At 38.3% G+C, this 22,995-nt stretch overlaps 1 protein-coding gene across 1 annotated transcript; it reads right to left on the reverse strand.

Annotated features, from left to right (window-relative positions):
- Positions 1-516: 516 nt before the first annotated feature.
- On the reverse strand, positions 517-22,310 carry LOC308388020 (uncharacterized protein). The gene is made up of 8 exons (XM_080868463.1): positions 21,979-22,310; positions 13,930-14,075; positions 13,242-13,824; positions 11,772-12,336; positions 8,576-8,634; positions 8,386-8,482; positions 8,178-8,293; positions 517-2,085 (listed from the first exon to the last, which is right to left on the reverse strand). Exons 1-8 carry the CDS (start codon positions 22,180-22,182, stop codon positions 1,531-1,533), a joined length of 2,325 nt encoding a protein of 774 aa, XP_080724589.1. The 5' UTR covers positions 22,183-22,310; the 3' UTR covers positions 517-1,530.
- Between the last annotated feature and the right edge of the window lie 685 nt (positions 22,311-22,995).

Raw genomic sequence — 22,995 nt, forward strand, 5'->3', positions numbered from 1 at the left:
AAATAAATTAGATCAATAAACTTTCCGTATTTAAACATGTACCATGGTGTGGTCTTTCTTTTCTTGTGACTTCTTGATGTTGGTAAATACAATAGAAAAAAGATACATATGATATACCTATAATAATTTACAACAAAATATGGAGTGTGTTCCTCCATTTTTGGATGGCATATTCATCTCTGATAGATGAGCTTCGACTGCATTACATTAGACACAGGCAAAAGCCTTAGTATGTAAAAACAGTCAAACCAGTCAGACCTTTTTTTCTCCACAGACGTCAAGCAAAAATAACTTAGCTTACGAACTTAGTAAAGTAACTTTGAGTTACTTGTAGTTTCACTATTTCCAATTTGTACTAGAATTCTAAACTACTCTTTAGATGCAGGTTCTTTGCCATTTACCTGAATAAATTTGAACATTTCAGATATTAAAAACAAATTGTGGTAAATTTAAAATTAAATCAAACACGCATATGATCACTTCAAATGTATTGATACAATTCAAATTCCCTTTATTTATCCCCAAGGGGCAATTAAAAAGGCACAGAGACCACCACATAAGACATAGAACATAAAAGCATCAGTATAAAATGACCAATCATAGTTCAGATTCAATGATCAGTTCAATTACCAAGGAACTGAATGTGTGGGGAAGGAAGCAAGAAAAGGATGCAATACTGGGGTGGGAAAGGCTTACAGTTCAGATGTTGAAACGCTGTAGGGACATTAGTGACCCTTTTTTTTTGTGTCCTACATCCTGGAAGCATAGTCTACATGTACTTCCTGATGGGAGCCACTCAAACATAATATCAAACATAAAATCAAGAAAGAAAACCCCAAAAACTAAGGAATAGTACACATTTGTTTATTTTACGTCTTTATTTGAGATCAAAATGAATACAAGATGTCAGATACATGTATACCTTTTCTAAAACTACAATGCTGTTGGTCCAATGAAATGAAAAAAATTTCTTACTGCTTATTTTCTTACTGCTTATTTTATTGAACATTTAATTAAAAAATAGAACCAAGATGTGATGCCATACCTGAAACGTGGCAGACTTTAATACAGTGCTGAAAACTGTGCAGAATGTGTAAAAGGAACAGACGTCTTGGAAAAGGTTTTTGTTTGCCTGTTTACTGAGGAACACATGAGAACATTTCATTCCACATGAGAATTAATTTGACCGAGCAAACACGCTGTCTGAAGTGGGGTAAAAATACCTGAATTAACTGAGAAAATTCAATCTTAGTTCTAAGTGAGGTAAAGACCACTGTACTAGATACACAAAGACAAAAGTAATACTAATCTTCTTTTAGAGAAAGACCACCAACAAACGTGCTTCCTAACATATCAGTCTATTCCTTCATACATGATGAATCACTCTGAGGTCTACCTTCCTCTTCTAATGACAGTAACAAAAAACAATTGGGTGGAGGAAAAGAAAGTGAGAAAACTATGTTAGAAAATCAGTCCAGAAATAAGCTGCTACCATCATCCCAGAGTTATATGACAAGGACAAAATAACACCTAAGACTTCTCCTTCTGTTTCTTATTCTTATTCTTTTTCTCCTTCTCCTTCTTCTTCTTTTTCTTTTTATTCTTTTTTGTTTTAGGTGATTTTCCGTCATCATCAGTGCTATCACTGTATTGATCATTTTCAATGCTGCCTTTCTTTTCCTTGGATGATTCTAGGTCTTTCGCTTTAACTTTACCATGGCTTCCAGTGGCCTTCTCCTTGTCCACCTCCTCCTTGACCCTGATGTTAGAAGTTGAAGGTGTCAGTCCATCGGAGACTGTTATAAACATTCGCTCCTTTTTCATTTCCTCTTTCAAGAAGATGTTTTTATCTCTATCCTTGTGACTTTTGTGGTCATCATCATGGTATCGGCTTCTGAAATCTTTGCCATCCTTCCAATTCCGTAGATGGTCTGTGCTATTCCGGTGGTTTCCTGAATCCCCGCGGTAACCATAACCCCTGTGATCTCTCCTGTCTGGGGGGTCAGGGTGTCGATTACTGGAGGGACTGTAATGATGTGGGTGTCCTTTGATGTCTTTAGAGTGCCTGTCCGTCTGTTCTTTTGCCTACAAATACACGAGGGGGGATTGAACATAAACAGTTTTGGGATAAGTGTAAAGTTTTTTTCATTGTGAAAACAAAATTTTTAGATTCAAGCTTGTATATGCGGTTAGTTATATAACTGTAGTCAGAGGTTTATATACATTCATCATAGTATATTTTAGGCTTTTAATAATTTCTTAGAACTGCTCCTTTTCCAACTTTGATTCATTTAAACAACAAGAACTGGGTCCACAACTGGATTTTTTTCTTTATTCCAAACAGGGTCAAAATTATACACACCCCTACTAAGTTTTGATTAAATGCCCCGTAGCAAGTTACAACTGACTTTTGGCAACCATCAACTAGTTTAGCGCATAATAACTGGATATCTGACCACTCTTCTTTGCAGATTGGGTTCGACCTACATTTTAAGCACAGTCCACAAATTTTCAGGATCCTTATCCTGTTGGAACACAGAGTTGTGTCCAGATTTTATCTGAGGGTGATGGTTTGGGTGTGCTTCTAGCCCCTTTCAAAGTAGTGACACATCTGGGTACTTGCAAAAAACAATTTGGATCAATGACCTTGGAATCTGTACTTGTTTAAAAATTACTCCAAGACATGTTCCAAGTTGGACATTTCTAATTATCTGTCTTAGATTTTCACTTGGCTGCTTGAACTTTAACCCTTGTTCTGAGCAATGTTCCCTCTAATTCTTTCTGTGTCTGAGCGAACACACAAACTCCCTGAGAGGCCCGTTGGACCACTGTGAGCAACAGCAGACGTGTGCACTGTGGTCACGCCAGCATCAAATCCATCCAAGTCACGTGGTTTATCAAAATAATCAAATTACAGCATTAAGCACAAAATCAATTGAACCTGCTTAGCTATACCATACCGTCACTGCCATTATATTATGCTGCTATTCATACTGTCATTATATTAATGCTGCTATCCTGTATATATCGTACTTACTATTGTTTGAGTACTTGCGATTATTTTATTGTACTTTTTATATTTTACATTTATATTTATTATTTATCTTGCACCAAGGGAGTGGCACTCCAATTTCGTTGTACTCTGTACAATGACAATAAAGGCTATTCTATTCTATTCTATTCTATTCTATTCTAAGTGCTTTAGCCCACTTACAGTGAAAATTTAAAAAAAATCTTGTTCATGACCTGTGTAGTATGTTAACACTATTGGAAACAACAAAACAAAACCAAAGTTTTACAACTTTGTTTTATTTTGTTTTTATAAAGCTCTGACTTGTATTATGAGTATGAGTCTGTGCTCTGGGAGAGAGTCCTGTCACTCTGTCTGCAAAATACAGTATATAATGGCCAATGTTGTGCAATTAATTATATAGTTACTTCTTCAAAAAAGTAACTGAGTTTTTCAAAAAACAAAGTTTTTTGCAGCGGTTTACCTAAAAATGCAGCCAAGGTGGTTTTTAAAATAAACATTTCAAACTATTTACAGAACAATCAGCTGTTCTGCATCAAATCTGATGCCACACAAATTATTTCTGCCACTCCAAAAAATAATTTCTGTCCACTATGAGATAAAGGAGAACAACAGCCTGATACCTGCAGGCCTAACAACAGGACATGTATCACTGCTGTAACACCTGTAACATTCAGCAGTCGCTTCATTGTTCTGACACACACAACAAAACTATTGACTACACTACACACTGACTACACAAGATTTGCGCTAAACGTCGCAAATCTCTCACATCTCAAAACACCGCCGTCACTCCTAAAACTTCCTCCCTTCCTAAACAACTAAATGCCTTGTTGCCATATCATTTTTTGATTGGTCCACATCGTACATGTTTCCACCAATAGGAAAGGCGAGGGGCGCGGGGGTGGTTTTGTGTTTTGTTTTTGCTCACAGGGGGAGAGTGCTTTCGAGCGCTTTCCTTATAAAACACCGTTATTACTGTTTCTTTTTCCAGTAAATATAAACAACGATAGGATTCAAGAAAAAAACAAACATTGCATATTTTTATCATAACTCTGGTTTTACGTGTTTTCAACACAGTTTAAAAACTGGTATAAAGTCCACACTTTTTCCGTCGATTGTTCCGTCTGTCCTGCTCACATCTCCAATGGTTGTTCACGTTGTCATTAACGTGGCTTCACTCCACATCAGCCACGCCGCTTTGCTAGCTAAAACACCGGTGTCGGCACATAAGGATGCTGTCATAGCCTGTCAACGACGTTGACTAGCTGCGTATACAGTGGGGCAAAAAAGTATTTAGTCAGCCACCGATTATGCAAGTTCCCCCACCTAAAATGATGACAGAGGTCAGTAATTTGCACCAGAGGTACACTTCAACTGTGAGAGACAGAATGTGAAAAAAAAAATCCATGAATCCACATGGTAGGATTTGTAAAGAATTTATTCGTAAATCAGGGTGGAAAATAAGTATTTGGTCAATAACAAAAATACAACTCAATACTTTGTAACATAACCTTTGTTGGCAATAACAGAGGTCAAACGTTTACTATAGGTCTTTACCAGGTTTGCACACACAGTAGCTGGTATTTTGGCCCATTCCTCCATGCAGATCTTCTCGAGAGCAGTGATGTTTTGGGGCTGTCGCCGAGCAACACGGACTTTCAACTCCCGCCACAGATTTTCTATGGGGTTGAGGTCTGGAGACTGGCTAGGCCACTCCAGGACTTTCAAATGCTTCTTACGGAGCCACTCCTTTGTTGCCCGGGCGGTGTGTTTTGGATCATTGTCATGTTGGAAGACCCAGCCTCGTTTCATCTTCAAAGTTCTCACTGATGGAAGGAGGTTTTGGCTCAAAATCTCACGATACATGGCCCCATTCATTCTGTCCTTAACACGGATCAGTCGTCCTGTCCCCTTGGCAGAAAAACAGCCCCATAGCATGATGTTTCCACCCCCATGCTTCACAGTAGGTATGGTGTTCTTGGGATGCAACTCAGTGTTCTTCTTCCTCCAAACACGACGAGTTGAGTTTATACCAAAAAGTTCTACTTTGGTTTCATCTGACCACATGACATTCTCCCAATCCTCTGCTGTATCATCCATGTGCTCTCTGGCAAACTTCAGACGGGCCTGGACATGCACCGGCTTCAGCAGCGGAACACGTCTGGCACTGCGGGATTTGATTCCCTGCCGCTGTAGTGTGTTACTGATGGTGACCTTTGTTACTTCGGTCCCAGCTCTCTGCAGGTCATTCACCAGGTCCCCCCGTGTGGTTCTGGGATCTTTGCTCACCGTTCTCATGATCATTTTGACCCCACGGGATGAGATCTTGCATGGAGCCCCAGATCGAGGGAGATTATCAGTGGTCTTGTATGTCTTCCATTTTCTGATGATTGCTCCCACAGTTCATTTTTTCACACCAAGCTGCTTGCCTATTGTAGATTCACTCTTCCCAGTCTGGTGCAGGTCTACAATACTTTTCCTGGTGTCCTTCGAAAGCTCTTTGGTCTTGGCCATGGCGGAGTTTGGAGTCTGACTGTTTGAGGCTGTGGACAGGTGTCTTTTATACAGATGATGAGTTCAAACAGGTGCCATTCATACAGGTAACGAGTGGGGGACAGAAAAGCTTCTTACAGAGACGTTACAGGTCTGTGAGAGCCAGAGATTTTCCTTGTTTGAGGTGACCAAATACTTATTTTCCACCCTGATTTACGAATAAATTCTTTACAAATCCTACCATGTGCATTCATGGATTTTTTTTTTCACATTCTGTCTCTCACAGTTGAAGTGTACCTCTGGTGCAAATTACTGACCTCTGTCATCATTTTAAGTGGGGGAACTTGCACAATCGGTGGCTGACTAAATACTTTTTTGCCCCACTGTATATGAATGTGAATCGCATCATTGGCTCGACTATGGGATAAGGTGGCTGCCATACTGGAGCAGCCAGTCATTTACTAACACTAACACTGCAAAACAGAATTGTTAACGTATTTATTTTCATTTCAATTCAGGTTAGATTTCTTTTTGCGCAATGCAGATTTTCTGTGTGCAGAGACCGTGCCAGCAGTGCGCAACTGCGCACGCACGCAACTTAGGGGGAACATTGGTTCTGAGTATTGATCAGAATAATGACTGTTGTAAAACTAATTGTTTTTATGGTAGCAAAGAGAGGCTATCAGTCGTAGTCAATCATGAACAGTAATGAGAAGTCAATAGACTAGATTAGATCCGGCGATGGTATGCATTACAGTGCAGCCAGATCTGAGTTGAAAAGAGGCATCAGAGAGGCCAAGGCAGCGTACAAGAGAAGGATCGAAGACCACTTCAGCAACAACAACTCACGACAGGTATGGCAGGGAGTTCAGCACTACAAGCCCCTGCAATACCACATTGACTGAGGGTAACGCGGTGCTTGCAGAGGAGCTGAACCACTTCTTCGCACGCTTTAAGTGAAGGGACCAGAGGCAGAAGCAGTAGAAACATCGGACAGCAGTAGCAGCCCAAGCCTCATAGTGCAGGAATATGAGGTGAGGCGCACACTGAGGGCAGTGAACCCCAGGAAGGCCGCCGGACCAGATGGGGTAACCACAAGGGTCCTAAAAGAGTGTGCAGACCAGCTGGCTGGGGTCTTCACTAAGATCTTCAACAGTTCACTGTCCCAGTCCTGCATCCCGCCGTGCCTAAAGTCAGCTACAATTGTCCCACTGCCAAAGCGTACTAACATTAGCAGCCTCAACGACAACTGACCAGTTGCTCTAACACCTGTTATAATGAAGTGCTTCGAGAAACTGGTCCGACGTCACATCATGTCCTGCCTGCCACCCACACTCGACCTGCTCCATTTCACATACAGAGCTAACAGATAAACTGAAGATGCCATTGCTACAACGCTCCACACCACCATCTCTCACCTGGAAGGAGGAAGTCTGAGCTGCAGCCTGTCAGCATCAACGGGGAGTGTGTGGAAAGGGTCTCCAGTTTCAAGTTTCTGGGTGTGCACATAGACACACCTAACACCTCTGTGGTTTTAAAGAAGGCCCAACAGCGTCTCCACTTTCTGAGAATCCTTAGAAAAAATGGACCTGAAGGAGGAGCTGTCTCCAGAGGGCACACAGCATCCTACAGGACTGCACACACCCAGGACACCCGGTGTTTAAGCTGCTGCCGTCCGGCAGGAGGTTCAGGCTGCTGAGGTCCCAAACAAATAGACTCAAGGACAGCTTTTACAACAGGGCAATAGCCCTGATCAATGCAAATAGCTGACCTGATTGGCTACCTCCCTGGACTTTTTTGGGAGGGAGGTAACAATGGTAAAAAAAACTAACAATAATAATATTTATATTTATAACAAGGTGCATTATAATTAATGTGCAATAATAACAGTGTGCAATACACATACACTTCTTTTTTTATTACTAAGTTAATATATACTTTTATTACTAACTAATATACTGTAGAACTTTTGACGCCACTCATTAAAATTTTTGAGTATATGCATATATTTGAGCCTATATGTATACTTTTGACCCTGTGTGGATGATAGAAAATCCTAAATAAATTCAAACTCGTGTATCCAATTCTTGTTTTTTAAAATCACTCAAGATATATGTTGCAGAATCAGTCTAACCTGGAAAAAGAACAGCTCAAAGAAATCACCAAAAAATCCAAAATTATCAAGACATGGTCATGATGAGTGTATGTAATGACGCAACTGTTCTGAGCTGTTTGATTTCCTTAGAAGGAAATTTGAAAGAAAGAAAATCGCAACTGGTGAATTGCACTGGCAAAAATGTTGGTGCAGGGCTACTCCATCTGGGGTTTTTTTCATAGAATTAATAGCTCCAGCAACATGCAAAGATACACACAGTGTGTTTTGGTGAGTAACATGAAACATAAGCACAAGTGGCATTAAAACCTTTAAATATGTAGTCATGAAGTTGAAGGGTTATGATCCTATTTAAATCAAATATAACTGAAAATCATTGAACATTTTTTTTCTGTATATGCAAGGAGCACGTTGACTATGTGAAAAAGATGTCAGCCAAGTTGAAATCGGTTACATACTTATCCTTTTATGTTTTTCAAAAGAATGTAGAGTATCATGTGCCTCATCCATAATGAGTTATGTACAATGGGTACTCACAATAGAGTTACTATGATGGCGGATAGCTGCATGGTTTTCAGCAGACTTCAAATCTCCAATGAACTCCTCACAGTTCTGGCAGTAAAAGCCAGTAACTGGAGTTATAAAACCCAGTCCTGCAAATGGAGAAGAAAAGTATTTAAGTGTAAGGAATATTTTAGACTGTGGGAGACAACAAAATGGAAATAAACAAAGAACACTACATTACCATCTTGTTTTAACAGTTCATCCAGTTCTTTGGCCAAAGACTCCATTTTATTTACTTTCTCTTGTTTCTCTCTCTTCCTTTCCTCACTGTCACCCTCCTGTGAAACACATTCGAATTTCAAAATAAGCGGGTGCTTTAGCATTTTTTCCTGTATCTCACTTCATTACACAAATGATGTTTGAAAATTCACCTTATGTTTATCAGATGCTTGAGATGCGCAGTCACTTTTTGTTCGTTTCTCCTTTGTAGCTGAAGGATCAAAGATTAACGGTAATTAATGTATAACTATGCTTTCACTAATAAAAGTATAAAAGAATAATAACAGAGGTCTAAGACATCAGACCAGGTGACATCAGCTGGGTAAATAGCTGTCATACAAGTCTCTTCGTTTCACACAAGCAGACTTTTGTGCTTGTTGCCATCCCTCAGGCAACAATAATGCTGGGCGTTCTATAAGTTTCTTCATGGCTGACCTAATGAAATTTAAAATGTTTTATGACCTCTTTCATTAAAAAAGAAAAAGAAAAAAAAATCACAACCACACCAGCAACACAGTGAAAGAATTTTACCTCGGTAAAAATCTAATGCAAAACGTGTGATAATTAGCAAATCATTATAGTTTAGTTACCCAGAAACTGGATTAAAAGAGAGTGAAGTATATATTTAAGCATGCGTATATATGCTTAAATATATACAAAAAACAATGGTTTACTTAAACCATTATTTTTTTTGGTCTTTCCCAATTCCCTTTCAGGATTTTTTTTAAAAAGGAAGCAAATTTCAGGGAGCCAGAAAATGCAGTTTCATGGATGCCTCCAAAAGCAACTCAATCTCCACAGACTCCCATATCAAAATGCCCAACTTCACTGCTTAAATAAAACTCATTACAGACTGCTACAAGAAAAAGGTCTGATCTTTATAATTTTCTCCCATTTTCCCCTTTCATGTCCACTGCAAAAGTTACCCTTTATGAGTCTATTTTAAAAAACTGATAATTTGGTAAAAATATTCTTGTTTTTACTTGATTTAAAGGGGATAAATTTACATATATATTTCCTATTTCATTCCTATTCATTAAACAAAGTGAAATAGCTTATTTTGTTTTAATATCAATGACTATGGCTAACAGCATGTGAAAATCAGAAATCCAGTACCTCAGACTTATAGAATATTTCCTCATATCAATCAAAAAGCATTTACAATACAGAAATGTCTAACATCTGAAAAGTATGCACATTTACAGTTGTAGTCACAGTAGTCACTTGAGTCTTAACCCTAACCCTTTTCCAATGTGGACTGATTGTACAACACCTTATATTACTTAAAACAAGAATTTGGTTCCTAAGTTTAAATTGATGGATTGTCTCTAATCTACAAAGTGCAAAAACTATATGTATGCTTAAATCTATACATTCACTTCACTATGTTTTAATAAGTGGTGCTGAGGGTTCTACAGAATCTTAACTTGACAAGGCTTTTACCTATTGACTTGTCAAAACTACCAGTTGACTACAATTGGTAGTTTCTCTTTTCCAGCATAAAAAGTTGGTTGCCAGCAGTCATGGTATTGACCGATGTCTAGAACACTGGAAAAGTCTAAGGAACTCTGTGAAGATCTATGATGGATAATTGTAGATTTACACATGCAGGGGATGTTTCACGGAGACATTTCTAAACAACTACACATTCCAGAATCATCAATTCAAACAATTATAAATAAGTACAAGTTATTTGGATATGTCAGCACAGCCAAGAATAAAAAGAACACGCAAACTGTCCCACTCACATGAAACAGTTGTACTGGTACATTGCACAAAGTGGCTGGAATAATGAAGGAGGACTACAACCTCCAAAATCTTTCCTCTTTTACATTTCCTCAGATCAGCAGCTAGAAGAAGACTAGTCAAATATCTAGCCAGGATTACGCCAGAAGCTTGTTAATGGGTACTAAAAGCATCAGGTCAAGGTGCAATTTGCTAAGGGACGGTTAACCAAATATTAGTGGGGACGTATATATTTGAGCCTGTATGTACAATGTTAACACAGTGTGGTTTAAAGAAAATTCAAAATAAATTTAAACTTGTGCACCCAATTCTTGTTTTTTAAAGTAATTAAAAATGTATGCTGTACAATCATTCCACCCTGGAAAAAGAAGAGTTCAAAGAAAACAGAAAAAAAGAAAACCAAGACTCTTTCACCAAAAGTTAAGCACGTGTTTAGGAGCCTGAGCACCCTTTACCTCGTCTGTATGTTATATAAATATAACAATGGCAGCGGTCCCCAACCCCTGGGCCTCGGACCGGTACAAGTCCATGAGTCGTTTGGTACCGGGCCGCAAGATTTGAGGTTTGGTTGTGAAATGTATGGTTTTCAGGGTTTTTATCGTTAACTCTGTTTCCCTGGGTCTTTTCCCGTGTTGTAGTTGTGTGTCTTATTTTGAAAGAAATATTTACGCGAGAGCAAGTGGCACAGAGGACTATGTTACTCTCAAATTTGTTGGAGCATTTCAGGAGGACGCTGCTAATAAAGTTACACAATTACACAGTGAATTAGTGTTTATTACTATATTTACAAAATACCACAGTTTTGTCTTGGCCTTTTCATTTTATTTTGTTGTATTTATCCGCGACACCTTAAAGGCCGGTCCGTGAAAATATTGTCTGATATTAAACCAGTCCGTGGCGCAAAAAAGGTTGGGCACCGCTGCTCTATGGGGTTAGCGTCAGATGAGTTAGCTGACCAATAACATGCTGTTAAATAAAGTAACAGTATGTTATTACTGTTTACTTTATAAACAGATCAGAAAATCATTTTAGTAATTTTGGCACTGTCGTTAGATAGAGGTCCTGTTGGTAAAAGAAACCAGCATCTCCATAACACTTGTGAGATAGTGCTGTACAATCTTCTGTACTGAAAATGGAGTTGATAAAACACAGTGGATCAATCACTACAAACACTGGAAGATGAAGCGGCACCACAAATTATCAGTAACTGTGGATACTGGACTTCAAAAAAACATGGATTCTGGGCATCTCCACTCTTCCTCCAATATAAAATCCAAATCCCTTCTGGTTCAAAAACAAAAGACGAAGTTAGCTAAATGCCAAACTCAAGTCCTGAAAACAGTAGTCCATTAACTAGTGCATCTTTTGAAATTATCTATGTTTATTTTAAATACACTGCATATGGTTTGTATTCACAGACAAGTCAAATAACATACAATTTCAGGTTTAAAATTTAAAAGTATGTTATGTGTAACTCATAATCTGCCATAATGAAGTAAATCAAACAACTGTTATCGTTAATAACACAAAATACTGAAAAAAATAGAACTCAGTAGCATGAGTAAACTATGCTGAATCTTTCATTTAATAGAAATCTCTCACCTTTGATCAGAGATTGCAGAGACTCCAGAGCCTGACGTACATTTGGGTTATTGAGTGCTGGCAATGCTAAAGTTGCTGCTGCTTTGTCTGAATTGACAAGTGTAGGAGATGACTCCTGCTCATTCTGACCCTGCGTCTTCACCTTGATCTCACTTGATGAACCCAGGCTTTTTAATATGGTCTTGATTTTCTCATATTCCATGTTGTCCAGATTGGAGTGGACTAAAGTTGAAGAAGCCAACTGCAGGGACTGATTTGGATCAAGAAGATGTCCACAACGAGTGGAAAGGGAACTACTCTCTTTCTGTAGTTTGGCCTTTTCATTAATCTGGGAAGCTGGTTCATTCCCATACAAGAAAGACTCTTCATCTTCAAGTTCATTAGCTTTCTGGTATGCAGCATCTTCTTGACTTTGTCCTTGAAGCCATGAGAAATCACCACCAACTCTTTCATGCGGAAGCAGCATGCTTTCCTTTTCCAGCATTGATAAACTGTCTTGACTGTCATGTTCCATGTGTGTAGGCTCATTAGATACACACTCAACTTTTTTGCCCTCATCTGGAGCCTGTGTAGAAGAAATCACAATTAGATACACTGAATTTGTGGCTGCTCACAATTATACTGCTCAGTTTAAAGGTTCAGGGCTAAAGCAATCAATTGTTCACCCACGAGCCTTTGTAGGTCAATGTAATTCTCATTTCAGCATAAATAAGTTCAGCATAAACACCAACTAAAAACCTCAAGCTCCAGTGCACTGTTACATGCTTTAACTTAAGACTAACATTCTTTCCTGGATCATATGGCCTATATTGAAACCTCGCCATTATAAACTATAGCTTTTAACATTTACAACTGCCAATGTCCGAGACGTCTATGTGCTGTGTTAAGAAATTTCAATTTAAGCTCCTATTAATTTAAGCTGCTATTATTTAAATATAATAGCAATTTGTAATAGTATTGTCCCAATGTAACATGCAGGGTAGATACAGCACATAATTTGTACAGGTTTCACTGAAAAGTCTTATTTTCCTAAAAACAGCTTCTGCAATTACAAGAATTTTACTTGACTTGACATATGCACTTCTACTTAAAGACATTTTACATAGAATTTGATAATTTCTTTATATTATAAATACATATATATATATAAATAATGCTGCTGAAATCTCTATCAATTACTAGTTACTTCCATACACAATGTCATTTTTAGATCAAGTTACATAAAGCATGTCAGAGAATTCTGTTTTGCACTGCAAGATTGTCTTAATTTAAAAACAAACAAAAAAATACACTAATTAATGACTTACAAATGCTAAATCATACTAGTACTTGGCAAACATTACTATAATGTTAGGGTTTGTTGTTGTGAACTCTTAATGTTGATTTTTTTATTACAATGCAGCTGGTTTCAATTTGGTCCAGCAAAACAATGATCTTAGCATAACTTGTGGAATAAGTAATAAGCTCTACCTTAATAGTGAGGATGATATCTTTGAGAGATGGCAGGTGATCTTCCAAATCTTGGCTGCTCATAACCAGCTTCAATCCTTCTAATAGACTATTTCCTGGCAGATTATTACTGCTGTTGACAGTGATGAGTCCGGGGCTCCTGTTTTTCTTTTTGCCTTTGCCTCGGCTCTTTTCACTACTGCTACTTCGTGACTTGGATCGCCTTGCTCGACTCTTGCTCCGTACATGACTTTTTTTCTCACTTCGACTGTTGCTCCGACTCCTACTGCGAGCCCTACTTTTGCTTCTAGCTCGACTCTTCCCACAGGCTTGAGTTTTGCTTCTTCCCCTGCTTCGGCTGCGTACTCTGCTTTTGCTTCGACCGCGACTCTTGGCTCGAGACCTGCCTCGGCTTCTGCTTCGACTACGGCTCTTGCTTCTAGGCACATGCTTCTGGAATTCACGGTCTGATTTGACTGCTTCTTTCAAGATACTAGCTGACTTAAATGCGTCAGCCAGGTTGTATGCCATGTTGCCTTTCAGATAGTTTGGGAGAGGTTTGTTGGCTGCAATGCATCTCAGGAATTCCTCACCAGCACGGTCACTGGAAACAAACATGTGTTACAAACAAAAGAATATTTTAATGCTGAAACTTTGACTTATACACACTATTTCAATGACAGAAACACACACAAACACACACACAGACCTATTATCTAGAGAATGACGTTCCACTGGAGGGGGATTCCACTGTGGTACCGGATGTGTTGATGGTTCAGCAGGAGTAACAATCTGCTGGCTTCCTCCCAAAGCAATTGGTGTACTACGGTCTATGGAGAAGCTGCTACAGTGGGGCTGAGAGCATTAAGATTTCATGTTATAGTGCTGTACAGGTTATAACTGCAGAAGATTATCTATGGCATTTTTTATTTTGTATGGAATAACTTCTAAAGAGATTTTAAATAGACATTTCCCAAATGATAGTATTTATCTAAAAATGGTCAAGCCCATGCAGTTTTGGTTTATCACACTAAATGATTGCACTTAGAAGGTTTTCCATTTAAAAACAAAAGATTAGCCATTTAAGTGGTCTGGTCACAACAGGTAATTATTAGCTTATTTTAGAATTTTTTTACAAAATCTTACAACAGCCTATGTTTGACCTGCCTCATCTTGCAACCCATAGTAATTTTGACAGTTTTTATTCTATGTAGAGCACAGAGTATAACTGTCATTATTGCTACAGAGTGGATTAATGCTTTTACTACTTGCGTCAAGTGTCAAGCCTGTCTTTTTTTTTGTAGACTGAAGCTGCATCCATACTGGAAACAATTTACACTGATGTAACAACCAGAGACCATAGAAAGTCGCGTCGAGCAAGTACGGGGAAAATAACAGCTGGTGACTCAAAGCGAGCAGGACCCAAGAAACATCTCTCAACTTCCCGGCATTCTACTAAGTGACCAGTCGTCAGCTTCAAAGTAAATATGCAATGAGGGAATCGTTTCCAGTGTGACGGCAACTTAAGCTGCCAGGGTAAAATAATGTTCCAACTTTTGAGAGTATTTGCTCTAAACTATTCACTGTTTATTCTTGACAATATAAAACTTTAATTTTACATTTCAGTTAGTCTGCATTTGTTCCATAACAACTGTGTCTTTGCTTATATAGTCTTTTACTTATCTTAATGTTAGAATAGCAAAGCTTTTACAGCAGATCTGAATGCAGTGAGTGGCTCCTTTTGGAGCTTTACATAGATGAGTACTAAGCAGTGAGGTTCTTCTTTTTGTGAAGAAGAATCAGTTATAGTTATAGTCAGTTAAAGTTTGTTTAGCTGAGTCAACCCTTGCAGTATTATCACCTGTGTAAGTCAAGGCAGGATTCACATCAATGCATTGCTTCCAACGTTTGACATAAGCTTTCCTGATGTTTGGGGGTAACTTTGCTGGCACAAATGTCATAGCAATAGTAACCAATCATCACAAGGCAAGCTAGCCAAGCTTTGATTAGCCTTTAACATCAGCCGAGGTGCCTTCCTCGGAGTAATTTTGTTCAAATACGACAGGGTGATTATTCACTGCAATGAATAACTTATTTCTTACATTTAGATGCCAAACTGCACAAATCACAAGTGAATAATCATGACTGTTGAATGTCTGCACTGGTGCTTCAGATCTTGAATGTCTCTCCACTTATAGTACAGACAAAGCAAAGCAATTGATCTGTAATTTAGATCAGCGATGCATGATGTTACCCAATTCAAGGCAAATAAGAGTGTTGAAGCCAGAAATTCATCCATGTGAATCCTGCCTGTCTCAGCATATCAGAGTTAGGATTTTGCAATTAAGATACAAGGCCCTAGCTAACCACCATGGAAATGTGAAACTTTTGGTCTACTTTAAAAGGTTCATGTTTCATTTTAAGATGAGGAAAATTCTTCATGGAGGAAACTCTGTATCACATCTTCTTGTTCAAATGCAAGTTCAGTAACATGCCTATTCATGAATTGCAGAGAAAAATAATCTCACCAGACTAATAATAATAATAATAATAATAATGATAAATTTTATTTGAAAGCGCCTTTCAAAACACTCAAGGTCACTGTACACGGTAGAATAAAAGCAACATAAAAGGATAAGACATAAACAAATAAAATAGCAGAGTGGAGAGGTTATGTGGGATAAGCTATTTTGTACAAGTGGGTTTTGAGTTTGGACTTAAAGAGTGAGAAGGAAGAGATATTTCTTAAATCAGGATTTAGGGAATTCCAGAGTCGTGGAGCAGAGCAGCTGAAAGTCCTGCTGCCCATGGTTGCAAGATGGGGGGAAGGGACGGAGAGTGAAAGGGAAGAAGAAGATCTGAGACAACGAGATGGGGCGGTGATCTTAACCAGATCAGAGAGATATGGAGGAGAGAGATGATGAATAGCCTTAAATGTGTACAAGAGTATTTTGAAATTGATGCGATATTTGACCGGGAGCCAATGAAGCTGCTGCAAGGCAGGAGTGATGTGGTGGACAGAAGGGGTCCTGGTGATGATACGGGCAGCAGAGTTCTGGACGCGTTGGAGCTTGTGGATGGATTTTTGAGTAAGACCAAAAAGAAGTGAATTACAATAATCAATCCGGGAAGTAACAAGGCTATGGACAAGAATGGCATTAGCATGTGGGGTGAGAAAAGGATGGAGACGATTAATGTTGCGCAATTGAAAATATGCAGACCGAGTAACATTATTAATGTGTGAATTGAAAGATAAAGTCGAGGATGACACCCAAACTTTTCACAGAGGAAGAAATGAAGACCGGTGAGTTATCGATAGTAATAGAGAAACTGTTGGTTCTGGATAATGTTAATTTAGTGCCCACCAAGAGGAGCTCGGATTTATTACTATTGAGTTTGAGAAAATTAGAAGAGAACCATGAATTTAGTTCAGCTAAACAGAGGGTAAGGGAGGATGGGGGAAGAGCAGAATCAGGTTTAGTGGACAGATAAAGCTGGGTGTCATCGGCATAACAGTGAAAATGGATATTGTATTTACGGAAAATATGTCCAAGCGGTAGAAGGTAGATAATGAAAAGAAGGGGCCCCAGGACAGATCCCTGGGGCACACCAGTGGTCAGAGGAAAGGGCTGAGAAGTAAAGGATTTGAGTTGAATGAACTGAGTGCGATCAGACAGGTATGATTTAAACCAGGCTAGTGGAGTATGGGAGAGACCGATAGAGGCTAGCCTACTGAGAAGTATAGAGTGAGAAATAGTGTCGAAAGCAGCACTCAGATCGAGGAGAATAAGAATGGAAAGTAAACCGGAGTCAGCTGCCATAAGAAGATCATTGGTTATTTTTATAAGTGCTGTTTCAGTGCTATGGGAGGGGTGAAAACCAGACTGGAACTGTTCATACAGATTATTATTAGTTAAATGTGAGTGGGGTTGTGTGGCAACCAGAGATGGGCAGTAACGCGTTACTTGTAATGCGTTACTGTAATCTGATTACTTTTTTCAGGTAACAAGTAATGTAAGGGATTACTATTGCAAAAACGGTAATTAGATTACCGTTACTTTCCCGTAGGAACGCTGCGTTACTGCGTTACTAAAACCATGATTTTTTTTGCGAGAATGTCTCACGACAGTGACGTAAGCGAGTGCGCCGTTCGTGACAACAGCTGTGTGCAGATCAACAATGGATCACATATCGAGTGCAGAGAGAGTATGAGCGTGCAGCGTTTAAAGCGTGGAAGTACTGACCTTACTTTGAGTTTGATTCCATAAAAAGTGACAAAAACATTAGTGTCCGCTGTGCGTGGGAAGAAAACTTCTTTTTACAGCAAAAAAACCCCTAAACTTCCAAACAAGCACCGAGTAGCTACGACGTAATGGGAAACTCACAGAGAAACTCGCGGATTCTTCAACTGACCGCGGCACACCTGCACCAGGGTAAACCTCCGCCTGCCCCACTCCTGCTTTACAGGTGAAAATAGAGCAACAGGACCGCTGAGTCTTTGATTTTATTTATTTTCTGCTGTGTTTTACTTGCATCTATTCGAAAGAGTGAGTGTAAACACAAAAGCAAATTTTATTTTATGTGCTGGAATGTGCAGAAAATAGGTTTAAATGTTAAACTAATTTCTTCCAGTCAGAGAATGTTGCATATAATTAAATTTTTGCTTGATGCATAAAATTAAAAGATTAAAACTAATAAAACAAGTTTTAAAAAGAGACTTTTCCATTTGATTACATTTTGTATGATGGATTATGCAGAAAAAGTAGAATTGGGCTGAAAGATCTATCGCTTTATCACCTCTTCAGATTGTAAATTGTGTTTTTAAAAAGTAACTAAGTAACAATTACTTTTGAAAATAAGTAATCAGTAAAGTAACGGGATTACTTTTTTGGGGAAGTAATCGGTAATCAGTTACTGATTACTTTTTTCAAGTAACTTGACCAACACTGGTGGCAACTATTTTCTCAGGAATTTTAATAAAGTAAACAGTGCTAAGCATCAACATCACCTTTCAGGTCATTCTGAACAGAGTACATGCTGTAAAAAGTGACTGAACCACTGTGTGAATGACAACCTGCAGTCAGTGACTTTGAAGGGATGCAAATGGAGTAGCTGAGTCTCAATAAAAGCATAAAAAGCCAGCTCTACTCTAGTAACACTAGCTGATGTTTCTAAAGTAAAAATGAAATTGTTTTAAAAAAAAAAAAAAAAACAGCACAGGACACAGGTTTTCTTTACTTTTTGAAAGGTTTTTGTACACATACATTTGTTATTTTGTCACAACATAACCAAGCAAATGAAGACACTGTGACAGGTTAAAAAAACAGAGCTCCTTAATTACCTAATGTAACATGTGCCACATACAATAAATATATCAAAATGCTATAAAAATCAGCCATGGCCACAATCGTGTGTGCTCACAATGGTAATCAGAATGGTGTTTAAATGCTTCCAAGGCTTCTTGAACTCTGGCTTGTACAATTACCGCATGTGACTATAAAACATGCAACTTCCAAAATGTTTCTTTAGCAAGACTTTTGGCTATTGTAAAACTAAACAAACTAAAATACACAATAGTTTCCTCTGATAAATGTAGGCACACAAACATACAACTTCCACCAAGTCAAACTGAGTAGCAGCCACAGATAGTACTGTTTTTTTCCTGCTGTACAAAGGAAGACAAATCTCTACATGAAGGCTAAAAATGACATGTTATATGTTTCTTAAGAAAAAAGTCATGAATCAGTACAACAACATATTTACTTGTATTTGCCCATTCCTAAAAGCAAATAAGGGACAATTCAAATCCCATCAATTCTTCAGTGCATCTTCAGGATTTAAAAATCCAATTCGATTTCATTTTAAAATGTTATCCTGCAAAATACGGGAAACAATGTAGAGTAAATAAACACTATCAGAAAATATATTATGTTCATAAAAATGTTTCACTGGTAACACAAAACAGAGACATAAACTAATGGTACAATCCTAAGAAGGGGATAACTAACTTCTCCATTACAAGTTTTCAGGTTACATAACAGTTTAACCTTATTACATGACATTTAAAACAGTACAGATGCAGTCCAGGTTCACTGGCTCAGCTGAACTCTTCACAGAGGGAGAATCACACTCCCGGTGAAGAATCTCACACAAACTACTGAAGATAAAGAGCTACTTGGGTTTTTACGCTAGATGCTCTTACTAACACATCCACAAAGGGATCTGTAGTGGCTGCATTTTGTTAAGATGGTTTCTGCTATCTAAAAGGGGATGAATGTCCCAGCATTAGAATGGTTTATTAATTTTATTCCTTAAAGTCAGATGATCTAAGTAGGATATGATGTTTGGCATAATTCCACATTTGATCTAATAATATCTAACAGCAGCAAGCTCATTCAACAGTAGCTTACACTGCTGACCTTATTGGTTGGGTCATGCTATCTAAATACTTCTTTTCCTGAGATCACCAACATTTTTCTACGTCAACTCAGACTTTGTTATTTCAACAGAACAGACTAATCAAAGTGAAGTCCAAACACTGACTTATAGCAACAAGAGACTCCCTGGAGATACACTTCATGATACGGCTCAGTTATTGTCATTAGCATTAGCAATTAACATACAGAGACACTATAAAACACTACAACTCACAAATGATCTAGACTGTCTTTCATCAGAAAAAAAAGTGCCAACTTACCCTTGTTGATGTGAAGCAGTTAGAGCAAATACTGATCCATACGGAACTGACAAATTAACCACAAAGCCAGCCGCTTGTCAGTACTCCACAGCAGACAGAAAACGTTGCGTATGAATTGACCCAAAAGTAGCCCTCTCTAGCTAAGTACCATGTTAATATATACATACATATAAACATAAACAGTTGCTGATTAGATAGGAAGCTAGCAAGTACTAATTACTTTTACAGAAAAAAATGGATCAGCAGAAGACAGCAGCACCATTTCAACCATATCTTAGAAAGAAACAAACAGGTGGACTAGCATTTCTGTACTTTATCCGGGGGTTAAAAACCTTTAACCAATGCAAGACATAATTAAAGAAGATTAATTATGTCTGCAAGTTTGCAAGCATTCCGAGTTATTACGGCTGTTTTAGGGTTGATAACAGTGTATTTCTTATACCTTTTCTAAAATTTCTTTCCTTTCTCGTATGTCTTTCTACCAGCAACCTCTATAAATTTAAGAGGGTCATTTTTAGACAGCAGGTAACAAATGGAATGTTAGTAGTTATTTGCAGCCAGCTTACATTATTAAAAATGTATAAGGAATGTGACTACTTTTCAAAATTGAAACACAAGACGTTAATGTTTAAACATTTTTTTCTTAAGAAGACATTTTGATTTTCTTTACCATTTCAAAAACTACATTTTTTAAATTTCATTCACTCTTTTGTCTAAAATGATGTTTAGTCTAGCAGAAATTTGTAGGCTATATACTGTATCTGTCTACATCATGGTTGTCAAACATAAGGACCAGGGAACAGAATTGGCTCGACAAAGACTCCAATCCAGCCCAGTGTGTCTTTGGACAGCGTAGATGCTAGACCTTTAACTGTATGTCCTTAACCTTTACAACTTACCGGATAAAAGTAATTAAGTAACAGAAACAATTAAATGACAGAAATTTTCCTGTTTTTTTCCACTATGTGCCTTAGGGTGGTAGGGGAAAAAATGGCTTTGATTAAAAGAAGTCTTGCGTTTTATAATTAAAAGACAGTCTGGCCAGTGAGCTACCAGAATGTTTTCTGCATGTTTACACACTTATTTCTTGCCCACGCTGACGGATTTCTTTTATCATGTACAAAAACTGATACATACAGTTAAAATTGCACTTATTTGTCTTTTATTAACATATCTAAGGGATTTAATGTGTTTTTAAAGTTCTTTACATTGACAGAAAAGGGAGTGTCGCTGGCCATGCCTTGCAGGACAGTTGTTGTGATTTGGTGCTTTATAACTAGATGGGCGGAGCATGGACTGAATTGCATGTTTCGTATTTATACGTTTTGTTTGGAGGGAATATTTTACTTTCTGTTCTTGTTTGTTTCAGTATTAATATAGCTACTTTTAGGATTATTTCTTTTATATATTTGAGATGCACCAAATAGCACAAAAGACTTAACATTACGCCGAAGACTTTTTTTATGTCCACTGAAAGAGACATTATGATTCTTAACTTGCTTTTTGTTTTATTTTGTATTTGTTATTTGATCGAGTGTGTAAAACAGATAACGGCCTGTAAACACGGTTAGAGTGGAAAAAGAAGCCAGTTTCTCTTTGTTTCCCTCCCAACAATGTGTGTTTTTTTTTTATTTAAATAAAATGTTTTTGTTTTTTTCTGAACTACATATGACTTTATGAATTCTCAAAATTGCTTTATGCATCGATCATATACATATATTAAATTTATTTCTAAATATGGTAGACCTAATAAGAAACGGCTACACATATTTGCAGTACAACGTTATGAAGCGTGAAGCCAAACGTTGTGTAGCGTGCTCGTGTCAGTCACGTGACTCGCATTTACCCACAAAAAACTGAGTTAGGATACAGAAACCAACCACTTCTTTCACAATGAGAGGTGCATGCTGTGCACTGAGGCCTCCCGCACATACAGGAGTGTCAGAGCTGTATCTCACAGTGGTCTATGAATTCGTACGCTAGCGTTATGGTTGCCAACTCCCTTTTCCCAATCATGTTACTTCACCACTAAGCTAGTACTACCTAGTCTTGGGTACGTACACGAACGAAATGCCCACTCGGCGGTCTGTTGTGGAGATAATCTCGTGCCGCGACCGGATATGGTCCACAGGGCCTGGGGGGTAAGTGTCCAGGAGGAGGAACAGAGCAGGGCCCTGTGGGTCTAAAAGGAGGGCCGTGAGGCGGTGGAGGTCCGAACGGCAGCGGTGGAGGCACCTGGCGAACAGGTTCACCCGGGCGATACATGTCTGTGTTCAAGAGGACACGTAACGCTGAATAAGAGAAGCTCTTTTCAACCCAGTGTGTGTTTAGGGTTTGCCGCTGCAATTCTCGCCGTCTGCAGCTTCCGCCGGAAAGACAACAAGTACACTTCCGGAGTAATCTTTTCAAAATACAGTCCACTATTTTTTGTTTTGGTCAGAGCTTAGACATTCACTAAATGTTTCAGACTATAACGTCATTTCCCAGTTTTCACCATAGGGATATTTAAATTATATACCCTGTATATAAACACAAAAATCCTTGACAATATACAACTCCTTAATTTAATGCAAGTGTTGTCTTGCATTAAATCAATGTCATGATGCAAGTAATTATTTTGTACTGTTATGGACATACTATGAATGTGTGAACCGCTTTGTTAGTAATTTATTTAGTGTACTTACTGCTGTGAACTTGTCTTGACGTGACAAGTATTTACTAGGCTATATAATTGTGAATTGGTGTCGGTCGGGGGGTTAGTGAGAGTATGTATTTCAAGTAGGAACCTCAAAACAGCTCCTTGAAGCTGGCTTCAGAAGCAGGTCAGTGCACAATTTTATGACGTCATTTTTAAAAACCATCAGGAGAGGAAGTGGATTACTCTTTTCAAGTAACGAGTAGAGTAAGGGATTACTATTGCAAAAACGGTAATTAGATTACCGTTACTTTGCCGTAGGAACGCTGCGTTACTGCGTTACTAAAACCGTGATTTTTTTTGCGAGAATGCCTCATGACAGTGATGTAAGCGAGTGCGACGTTCGTGACAACAGCTGTGTGCAGATCAACAGTGGATCATAT

This window comes from Rhamphochromis sp. 'chilingali', assembly GCF_963969265.1.
Source record: "Rhamphochromis sp. 'chilingali' genome assembly, chromosome: 20".
NCBI classification, from domain to species: domain Eukaryota; kingdom Metazoa; phylum Chordata; class Actinopteri; order Cichliformes; family Cichlidae; genus Rhamphochromis; species Rhamphochromis sp. 'chilingali'.